Below are 12,537 nucleotides of genomic sequence, written 5' to 3' on the forward strand. Positions count from 1 at the left end.
TCTCGTTCTTATGAAATAACAAACATTATTATTTATGTTAAGAATAGTCCATTTAATTTATTTAATATATCAGTATAATTAAGAAGTATTTTAACAAATGTTTATTGTTAACAGCTGTTGTTTTACTGGGTTTGTAAAACAGCTGTTATGCAACAAATACCCTACGAGTCGTAAAATGGTGACTGAGGAGTGGTTGGTAAGGAATGTGGAGAGGGAAGTGAGTCCACGTTTCTTCTCTCTCTCTCACTCCCCTCCCCCTGCACTGTTCACTTAACAGGTTGCTCTCAAAGCAGTTCATCTATAGTTGCTATTTATAAAGCCCATCCTATTGTTGTAGATGATCACTACCTGACAACAGTTAGTTGTACTTACGACAGTAGCAACAAGTTCAGTCCTGTTGTTGAGTTGATGTTGAAGTTTGTCCACATCAATTACAGAGTGCCCGGTAAACAAGACTGTAGCTACCACAACACTCCTAGACAGAGATCACATAACATTAATGTATTTATACTCATATTTTAACAAGTCTAAATAATTCTTTATTAGTGTTTTGCATATTTATATAGTTCATAATGTACAAACAAACTATAAAGTAGATAGATCCACTTTACTCAGTTTAGAGAAATTTTCACAAACTGTACAATATTTCAATATTACTAACTTTTATCTAATTAAAATTGAAAGTAACTCTGTTGCAAGATACTTAGTTTGTCAACCTGTTATTCTCTAAACCTAAAATTCTAAAAGTGCAAAAAGATTCAATGTATATTGGATTTTGCGTTTAGAAGGCAAATTCAAATCTTCATGCCAATACAAAAATTCAATGCTAAATGGATTAGGATACTGAATGAACTGTAAAGTACTACAATTAGGTTGATTTGATGGATAGTATAGTGGTGTATATAAAGATTATGTTTGAGGGGTTCCGCTGAGGGAAGTGGGGGGTATGAAATATGGAATATTTTTTTTCCCAAACCAATAGGCCTAAAATATTTTTCTTTAATCTACACATTTCCCTGTTTCCCTTGTCTACTTTCATGTAATTCAGGATATATACATAAAAGCAAATTACCATTGACTGATTCATCATGAATTCTGCAAGACCACAGGACACCTACATTACAAAATATAAAATATAGTATAATCCAGGTGAATTGACATTCTTATTGTCTCATCCAGTGCACAATTGTCTTTGATATTGAGATGATAGAAATTGTTCGTTTTTAAGCTTATTCGTCATTGACTTTTTTTCAATCTCTTCAGACAAACATGGCTCCAGATTCCAGGTGTCAGGTATGTAATAGCATCAGGTTCCAGATGCCGAATTAAGAATCAACATTCATATTAACCAACCCTTGTCTATTTCATGAAATGATGCAGTGTCTAGTCAGCTCAATAAAGACAGTGACATGGAAAATACAGCATTTATAATTAAAGTTTAGTAAACATTGGTTAACGATTCTTATTTTTTTAAGCATAAGTTTTCCATGAACCTTGCTCAGCCTTTTCAGATATTCAACAACCAATATGCCTACATATCAGAACATAGTATATAATTTTTTTGAAAAATACTTTTATGAAATATGTAATTAAGTAAGTGCTAAAATCAAAATAAACCTATAAAACCGCTCATATTTACCAAAAATTTCTTCTCAAGCACGGCTGCCGTGCTGTTTATTAGTAGTATAGTATAGCCAAATTTTCATATAATCTCACAGACAAGCAGCAATGAAACGCCCTCGATCAAACTTCTTTTTCTTTTCTTTTTACATAGGGGGAATGCATTTGCGCACAGAGTGTGGGACTCCCTTGCGGACTATCCACTAAACCCCCTACGGGCCACGGAGGGCCCAGGCCGGAACCCTTTTCGGATGACATCTTGCCTGGTCCGTGTGTCTTATGTCCCATCCAGGACAAAACTACTTGTTTCGGAAGCTAGGAGTCAGCGAGGCATCCGTCTTCACGCTTCTGATGAAGGATCGCATGTACAGCTCCACAATGGTGTCTGCCAAAACATCGCCAACTGTGGTGGCGAGCGTTCGCCTGGCCTCGGTGAAGCGCCCGCAAGCGAAGAAGATGTGATGAACATCATTATCTTCCTCCGGGCATTAAGCACACCGAGGCGACTTCTTGAGGGTCTTATTACCCCCAAATGTTTAGGGAATAAATTAGTAACAAAACATAATAGAAACTGGAGGTATTTAAAATACACAGTTAACAGCAGATTATTTATTCAAAAGATTTAAAAACAAACTACAAGTAAATAAGTTTTACAATTAATCTAGGGTTCAGGGAAGGGGGATTCGGACTCCTTTATCTATGCCACTGTAATCATAAAATTATCAATTACAAACTTAAGGTGTAGGAGTACAATATATATATATATATATATATTTACGGAAACGAGGCACTTGATGGTCCTGTGTTATACAGCGACCCATGCAGGTCCATCAAGCCCCCTATTTAAACCGCCATATAACCGTATTATGAATTTGTTCTCAGCATACATTTATGTTTTATAACTTGCTTGATAAATGTATGCTAATATTTTTTAATATATAAAAACTTTTGTCCACATGCTGGTCCGCGTGTAATGAGCGGTCCATGTTGGTCCTTTTTATACACCGCACAATTAAGCGGTACATGTTGCTCCGCGGGTCGTGTGGTCAGTGGTGGGAGAAAGAGGGGAAGGGACCTGCATCTGCCTTTTGATTGTAAATTATTGAAATGACCTGTACTTGCCTTTCGTTTGTAAAACTCCAAGTCATGATGCATTAATTTAACATATTTTATTTAATTTAAGGGGAGCGGGTCGTTCATATCCCGCGCATGTTAAAATTTACAAACTTTAGGTACATGTATTGTCAAAACTAAGTAAGTTACAACCTTCAAATTTTTTGTAGGCAAAGAGTACTCCTTTATAAACATCTCTTGCAACTTTAGTAAAAAAGTCTTTAAAATAAATTTTTTTAGGAATTTTTAAATATTGTGTGTAAACAAATTATTTTTTTTATACCAAAAAGTTTTTTTTCTCATTTGTTTTTTTAGATAGAATGATAAAAGATGCAACGCCAGTTGGAATTGCACTGTTCTATATGCATACCAAATTTCAATTCTCTAGCATTTATAGTTTTTGAGATACATGTACCTTTATATGAAAAAAACCAAGTTTCCGGGAAATGTCCGGTAAAGGCAAAAATGACTGCTAAACTAACCTTTTGCTGCTAAAACATCCCAGCTCCGTACTCAGGGTCATCTGGGTCTTCATTTTCCTCTTCTAATGCAAGTTTTCTTTTCCTCCTAGCAACTCTAGCCTCCTTGGTCATGTCTAAAGCAGATTTTTCTGCCTTTTTCAATCGTATTGTATCAAAATTTCGCAATGCGGCAACAGACTTCTCGCTCAGTTTGATTCCTAGCTTGTTTATACACATCCAATTTGCTGGTGAATCCATTATTAAAAGTTAAAACTGCATCATATATGCCAAGTTTTAGAGTGTTTAGCCTTACAAAAACATTTTTAGGCACCTTAGACCAGACGGCATTGTTGAAACTTTCGTTCTGGTTTTGAGTCTTTTGGTCAAGGCATTTTTTTAGAAGATCCGGATTGGCTAAATCTCTATAAATTTGTTTGATCTGTACCATCACTTCATATGGCAAATTGTGTGACTTATGGCTGAAAGTCTGATGTAGGGCTTCGGCTTTATTATAACCGCACCACGACTCCGGCCCCTTTGGACATAGGCCATGTTGCGGAGTGTCATCATTCGATATTTTGTGGAAATAAGTTGCCCACACATTATTAACCATTTGTTGAAGATCTGATCCACCTCTTTTTATAGCTAGGCCATAATATTCTTGCAGCTTGTCTATGTCATTATTTGTTAGCCTATTCTTGCCCCCTATTGCTCTATTATCTTTTAGTTTTGTTTTTCCCAACCGTTTCTTCAATTCCCTTAGTCTGCTCCCCATTCTCTTCTTGACATGATTGACGCATTCCAGTTTTCTTACTTCTACTTCATCTCCATATGGCTTATCGTCAACCACCTTTTTAAAACCATTGCTGTCACCATCTCCTAAGTATCGTACATACCGTACATTTCGATCTCTGGACTTTCGGAAAACATCTAGGGCACCCGCAACTTCCATGCCGCCACTTGACCCTTCGTAGTTTTTGGAACATATATGATCAGGTACTATTTTTTTTTTATTTTCATGTACAGTGCAGATTTGACAGTATTTGGACATTATGGAAACATCCAACACCTTGCCAGTATCTAATGATGTTACGCTGACAACCCCATTCAGTGACTTGTGTCCCCTCCTTTGCCAAGACCCATCTAAACAAACCGTCAAATCTCTTTTTGACGTTTCTTCACACTCATTTACAGACACAGCTTCCTCAATTGCCTGCTTCATACTTTCACTAGCACAATTTACAACAGCCTGATATATTATGTTTACTACAAGGTCCTATTTTTTGAGGTGGTAAAGGTAAGTCTAATAATGAACACAGAATGTTACCTGCACTGATACCTTTTCCGATCGTTCTCATGCCGTAAATAAATTTCAAGTTTACCTCATATTTTCCATTCTCATTTTTTAGAGTTGTAAAAATTAGTTGATTCCAAACAAACACAACATTTCAGTTCAATATTCACAGCCAATCCAAATCTTTTCTTATCCGTAGTACAAAGTTCTATGCAGTCTTCGCTATCGCAGAATTTACATTTTACAAATTTTTTTAATTGCTCACTAAATAAACTAAGATCCAAAATAACACTACCCATTCCAGTTCCTTCATAATTGTCATATTTATCAAAGGACAGTTTTTTAGAAGCAAAGCTAATGTTTGCATTAGTAGTAGGCCTAGGGCTAGGGCTAGAAGAATCTGTTTGGGTAGGCCTAGATTTAGAGTCCAACTTACGGTACTTGTTTTAGATTTAGTTTTGTAACTAACCTTTGCTCTTGGCATGGTTATAAGAAGTTGTAAAACACTTCAAGAAACAATACACACTCCTAATCTACCACTAACTATGAATAAAGTGCAACACTTTTAGTAAAACACAATTATCCGACACAAACACATACAACATAACCTCCTAAGCATATCAAAACAAATAAAGCAATATTCTTTCTGTCATCTGTATTCCCAGTTGTCAGTACCTAGGTTTTGACCAACAGAGCAAAGCCATAACATACTTATAACTAACACACATGATATATATGATTGTGTCAGCCAACATCTTACGAACTGCTGCAAAAAACTAGTGAACATCTTTTGTTTGGGATTTTTTTTTGGTAATTTATAAATTTATTTGAGCATTAATACTTACATATTTTTAAAATACACACTTTAAACTATTCAAAAAAGCAATAAAAAATTTTTCTAATTTTTTAAAATTTTCATCGACCTGCTCCCCTTAAGATAATCAATAATACTACCTTAGCTAAAAGTAACAGAATTTCTTGGATAATTAATACTAAAACATAAATTGCTGTTGAATCTGATCTGTGGCATCCTTATTACCCACAGACATTTGTTGTATTTCATAATATTAAACATATATTTCAATAGAATGGACATTTTCTAAATCATACGCATTAAATAGATTTTCATTTTAAACTATTTTTCCATTTATAATTATAAATAGATATAGCAATGTGCATGTTTTAATATAAGTAAAGTTTATCTATGGTGTGCATTTTTGTCATAATACTGTTTTTAATTTGTTAATGGGTCGCTTTCTTGTAGTAAATTTAACATAAAAGTTAATTGACAGTGGCTGGTTTACGCACGGAGAATACTATGCTTCAAGCGTCTCAATTATTGCTGGGTAGTTGTGTGGTCAGAAAATCAGCGAATGGATTGCATTGAAATAGATAAAATAACAGTTTTATTTTGCCAGAATATCACAAATTTTATAGCACTCTTCAAAGTATTTTTTATTTTAAAATTTTAAATATCTACATCACATATATCACCACACTAAAAGAATGTAATATTCTACATTAATATTATTTTAAAAATAATACACCAATCATTAATGATGAACTTAAATCTAAGAATTGTTTTAAATTTAAACTAATTTTCGAATATGATCAGGGACCAGGAATGTATACACGTATATGCCTACTAATTATATACTAACTGCTGAATTAAATCTACCAATTTATACTATAAGATAACCAGCAACATATTTATATACTAAAATTATAAATACGGAATGAGATGAAAAATAAAAGTTGTACATTTTATAATAAACCTGCCATAAAAAAATAAATTATATCTATGTGATATTGAAGGGAGTTGAATTCACTAACAGCTAACAAATAAACATTATACCAAGTTTATACAAATAAGGTCTTGACATTTCAATTTATTGTGGACAAAACCTTGAGCTGATCTTATAAAATTAATAGTTCTCAGGTACTGCACTTAATTGTAAAGTTTTAAATTTATTCCTTTTCCCTAAATGTTTTTATGGAAATAAGTGCGCACAAATTTTTATTATTTCATTAAATTCGCCTATTTTTTAGTTCATTGGCACGTTTAACAATTTTAAGAACACAGAAGGCCAATGCACAATACTGTTTCTTATGTTACCCCTTTTTATTGGCCCTTTAATTTTCAATATCGAATGTAACATGTGATGTTAGTCTTTCACTACTTTAGCCTATTCTGGTTATGGTTGTATTTTATTTAACAATCATACAAAAATTTACTTCCTCAAATTACATATTAAATGTTTGATTGCAAGAAACCACTGAGCACTAATTTAAAGTTTAACGAATTTAGGAAGAAATATTATGGTATTACACAATGAGATATTACACAGGAATATATCCATATAGCATAATATAAAACCATAAAATGTAGCTAAGGTCTGTTCACACTCTACATTCACAGATGCTAAAACCAACTCTTCGTTATACTCTGCATTAAAAGATGGTACATAAAAGCAACATAGATCTTTTCACATTCTAATTTTGTATTAAACATATCGGAGTTAGTTAATAATATATGAGGGTGGTCTGAAAAGTTTGCTTTCTGAACGTGAAGATGGAAGCTTCGTTAACAAAAGCTAACTGAATTTCGTCTGTTGACAGTTACTCAGAGAAGTTTTAGCTATTTTCGACGCGCCGTTTTTATGTAACAGTCGAGTGAGTTGATATGAGTGTTTTTGTGATATGGACCCGATTACGTGCTGCCATTAAATATTTGTGTTTGAAAGGCAATACGCCTTCTCAAATAAAATATGAGTTGGATTCTGTGTATGGAAAACTCTGCACAATTATTTACCTCAGTGAAATTTTGATCTGCTTCATTTAAAAATGGCCATAAGATCTTGGGAGACGATGAACGTTCGGGACGTCCAAAAACTGCAAATACCCATGAAATCATCGACAAAGTTAACCAAATGGTGATAGACGACCACCGAATTAAAGTGAAAAAATATATCAGAGGTTATATTTCTAAAGAACGTGTTTATCACATTTTAAACCAACATTTAGGCATGAGAAAAACTGTCGCGTTTGCTCACGTTAGACCAAAAAGGTTTTAGGATGAACATGTCCAACGCTCTTCTGGCGTTGATTAACTACTGTAGATAAAACTTGACTACCCCATTATACTCCCGAAAGAAAAATACAAGAAGGGAACCGACTCAAAAAAAGAAAAAAAGCTGCTTCTTTGGTTGGGAAAGAGATGACGAGTGTTTATGCGATATTAATAGAATTAATTTAATCGATTAGCTTCAAAAAGGAAACCATAACAGGAGCATACTATCCATCATTACTTGACAAGGTAAAGGTAGAATCTTTTAAAAGAAACGCCCACATTTGTAGAAAAAAAAATATACTGTTTCACCAAGGCTACGAACCCTCTCGACCCTTAGCGGTTCTGATGGCGAAAATCCATGAATTACGGGTTTAACTGCTTAACCATCCGCCTTACTCACCAGATCCAGTCCCCAAAGCGAATTCTTTTCGTTCCTTCATCTCAAAATTGCGCTCGGAGGACAAAGATGATCGTCAAATGAAGAGGCAATCACCTACGTGAACAATTATTTTTCAGAGAAATATTCCGAGTACAATTTTTACGGGTTACAGAGATGGTATCGCCAATAGAAGTATGTAGAGTGACAAGCAGACTATGTTGAATTTTTTTTTTTTATTTCACAAATTATGTCATGTTTGTTAGGTCGGAAACTTTTCAGACCACTCTCGTAGATATAAAGCATTATTAATGGCTTTTAAGACCTACATACATTGAATGTAGAAAATATTTGTCGAGTTCGTGAATTAGGACCAAAAAAACGGATGGATATAAAAATTTTATTTTTGTACGTAATTTAGAACTTCAGAATAGGACAAAATAGTTCATAAATTATTACATATTTAAAATTACACATATCTTAAAAATGTCTATATTTAAATCAAATATAATTTAAGAATTTTATTATGAATAAATTAATGATATTCTCACAAGCCACTTTTCTAGCAAGTACTGTAAAATGTATTATCCTTATTATCAATGATTTTTAGGCCTGGATATCACATGATGGTATTAATAATTATATAAATGGAAAAGTGCTTATGTTTGTTTGTTTTGCTTTCACGCTTTAACTATATAAATATATATTTAACCCATTGTACAGCAATTTTAGGTAGACATTCTTAGGGTTCCTTGGATGAATGTATGCATATTCTTATTTCGAAAATCTCTTCGGTCTACGCCCTACTGGTCTATAAAATAGCTAAAAATCCCATTTTCCGTCTCTACAGAAATTAGTTAATTAAAAGAGCCTCTTAAATGTCAAGTGTTGTAAAATATTATAGGTGCGAATTTTGCAAATTGATTATTATTATCAATTTCTCTGTGTTAAGGAACTGCCCCAAATAGAGAATGGCGTGAACCTACCGATAAAAAGGTTTTAAAATATATTCCCCCCCAATTCTTTCACATTCATACACACGATAATAATACCTTGCTCAAGTTGTCGCAAAAAATGTTAATTATCTTTTAGTAAATTTTTTAATGATAATGAATTCAACATATTTCTATCGATTTAAACACTACACGACACAGTAATAACAGCTAAATATACTATTATGGGATAAATATAGCAGAGGTTTCCAATGTTGCTTGATTTTGAAACTTCAACGCCGCGCCTTAGTTTTCCGTATTTATTTATTTTAATTAAATCAAAATTTTCCTGAAAAATAGTAACACTTACAAAGTAATTTGTTTTTTGTTATGGTTCATGTTAGCAAAAACAATACGAATATTGTCCTATTTGTGTTATTTTTACTAATTAAGGTTAATAACATGATGTTAATAAAAATAACAAATGTTTTAACGTATTTAAAATGAGAAATGAAAATAATAAAATTTTTTAAGCTTTAAAGAATTTCCTTAAGATGTAAACCTGGCAATAAGCGATAAGATAGATGGTCGCTCAACATTGCTTTGCGGATACCAATCCCAGAATAAATGGCAAATTTTTCAAATAAACCTATATAGAGCACACATAGTAAATATCATAACAGTTATGAACGAATGAAGATTACTCCATATAAGAAAAATATCATATGGGAAATCCACCGCTCCTTCCCAGGAAAGGAAGCATCACTATCAAATGCTCCTAATCTCTGTTATGTATATGCGATGGATATAAACAGTCAGTAAATCGCGTTAAAATCACTGCTTCTATCCTAGAGTTTTAGAATATTTGTTTGCACTAAGTCTCGTGCATAAATCTTAAAGGAAGGCGTTCTCAAAAGTGTGTCACAAAGTTCTGTGTCTGATAGTACTTATGATCCCTAACCAAATATGTCCTATATGGAACTGAGACCTATTTGATTGGATTTAAACCCTATCAACATTTAAACGCTACGGGACGCCATTGCGCAATACTGCTTCTTATTTACCATTAAATGTTAAATATATACTGTAACTTTTGATGTTAACCTTTCACTTAACCCATTTCGTTTATAATTAACTGCATTTTGTCCAACGATCATACTTGCATTCCTTTCTCCAAATAACATATAAACGTTTCCGTCTTATTGCAAGAAACCACTAAATACTAATTTAAAGTCACTAAACACGGGAGAAAATATTTCCTCACTACATAATGAGTTACATAAAATCATAGATATCTCCAAGTAGAATAATAAGAAGACTTAGAAAATCCGTTCACACTGTACATTATCATTTGCAAAACCGAGGTCTCGTTATACTCTGCGTTAACAGAAGGTTTAATAAAGGCAACACATATAAGAGCTTGTCACATATTACCTCAATATAAGTCGTAAGGGAATAAGTTAATAATACAGGGATACAGCAATATTAAAGGATTTTTTACGATTAATATATGTTTAAATGAGAAAATGTTTGTGGTGAAGTCCAAATTAAACGGCCGATGCCGATGATAAAAAAGTGAATTTTGTACAGTACGTAGATAAATAGTAACTTCAGGACGTAACATTTCTTAATTAATGATTTGAGAAAATTAAATTTGTTAAGACTAAATATAGCTTTAAAATGTTTTAACAAAATATATAAATAGTTAAAAACTGTGTTATAAATAAATTCATGACATTTTCTTCAGACAGACTACTTGCACCTACTTTAAAAATTCATATCTTTATCATTAACAGTTTTTAGTTCTGGTTATGAGAGAGATGAATATAAACAATTTTTTTAATACCCAAAATTGCAGTCATTAGGAATAATCAAAAAGTCAACCTTAAAGATCGGCTGCTAACACAGAGTTAAGTGGGAGCGAGCGTTAGTTATTGAATTGTTTTAGAAAAACTCATGAATGAATCTCTGACCAAGTGCAGGAGGTGCTGACCACGGTTACGCCGGACAGGAGTACTATTGTCGCGTCGTAGTGGTAGTAAGAGTACTATGTTGGTCAGCGGGGCGGATGTTCATTCTTTGTCATTCGACTGCTCGCTCTCTCTCTCTCTCTCTCGCTCACTCGCCCTGTTCTTGACAGAAGACCGGAAGCGAGTTTCCTCGGTGTCCTGCACCTGCACTGAATGCAGTGCTTGCTGTGATCGCAGATCTGAAAACTGTGCACTGAGCACCGAAGGAAGTAATAGAACCTAATCTGTCAATGCAGTGATGAATATACCGAGCCAGCACCGCAGTGGTCATCTATGCATTAGGTTCAAGATGCAATCTAACCTATACTTCAGATTGAGAGCAAGCAAAGTAATTTCCTTCCTCTTTTTAATCAGCTTTCATTGCGCCCTCTTATGAATGACGTGGTTGGTAAAGTCTTATCAATACATTAGAACAGCGTGTATTAAAATTATCGCATGAGTATTGAATTTTAACGATGTTTATGACACTGTAGACAGGGAGAAGTGCGTTAGCTGAATGATAAAGAAGTTAATATCTACGCATGTCAATATTTTAACTGTAATTAGGATTTTAGTCCAATGTAAATTTTCATGATAGGCAGGAGTTTGGAAAATGATTGTTTTATAACAGATTTTTCATTATATTAGCCAATTGGAATGGAACATCATGTAAGTTGATATTATGTTAGGCCAACGGTTTCAATGGTTGAGTGTTCTGAGTGGCGCGTTTATTATCTGGAAAGCGATAGCCTGGAGTCATAAATATCAGGGAACCGCTCCAGAGAGAACGGATCAATAAGAAAATACTCTTGAATTGAAGACGATAACGCACTTATAATATCTTAACAGTGCATATTAAAAAGAATATTATAAAATGTTTTCTAACTTTGTGGTATTGGTTAAAACCTTTTGAGGAAAATAAAGAGTACAACAAAGAAATGCTAATTTTCCACAATAAAAATTCCTTTGATACATAAAAAATTCATTGTAGTGTGTTTATGATTTAAAATAAATTTAGACATACTAGTATGCACAAGGGGGCAATTTGTCAGGCCAAAATATAATTTTTGAAAATGTTGAATTTATTGTTAATTAAATAAATTTACCCCTTTCCTAAAAATATCACAGCTAACAGCTAAGCATTCACGATACAAATATTTACTTTTTCAAGTTCAAGTTCAAAACTCTTTATTCAAGTCAACATTTTTAGTACATAAATCTCACAAATCCCAATGCGCCTCACAGGGCGCGTGCGGGAAAAGTTGTTGACAGTTAACATGTTACAAGCTTTGAAACATTTTGCAGTCGTCCATTTTTTATCTCCCACCACCATTAACTTTTAAGCCAATATAAAATAGAGACAATTCAAAAATTACACTTTTTTTAGCTTAATCATTATATCAAAACATTTTTGAGCAGAAAGCGACAATAAATAATAAACTGCTAACAAATAAAAAACCTGTTTGCCATGGTAAGTAACAACAATTCTGGAACTATGCACTAGGATGATCTATAGATTTTTAAGCGGAAACAATAATACGAACTATAAATAATTAACAGTAAAAATAACAATAACATTGAAATAATAATAACAATTTCATTAATTATTGTATAAACTATGAAGTAGAAAAGGCCTATAACAAGAAATATACTATAAAGTAG

The 12,537-nt window shown here is 33.1% G+C and overlaps 1 protein-coding gene across 1 annotated transcript in view; it reads right to left on the reverse strand.

Annotated features, from left to right (window-relative positions):
- Positions 1 to 372: 372 nt before the first annotated feature.
- The window catches only part of LOC124372477 (cadherin-86C-like), a gene marked incomplete at its 3' end in the record, with an annotated part of 45,857 nt that continues 33,692 nt past the window's right edge, over positions 373 to 12,537 (reverse strand). Inside the window, 1 exon segment of the mRNA XM_046830879.1 lies at positions 373 to 475. Coding sequence (XP_046686835.1) covers positions 373 to 475 — 103 coding nt within the window.

This window comes from Homalodisca vitripennis, unplaced genomic scaffold (assembly GCF_021130785.1).
Source record: "Homalodisca vitripennis isolate AUS2020 unplaced genomic scaffold, UT_GWSS_2.1 ScUCBcl_3337;HRSCAF=8813, whole genome shotgun sequence".
NCBI lineage: Eukaryota > Metazoa > Arthropoda > Insecta > Hemiptera > Cicadellidae > Homalodisca > Homalodisca vitripennis.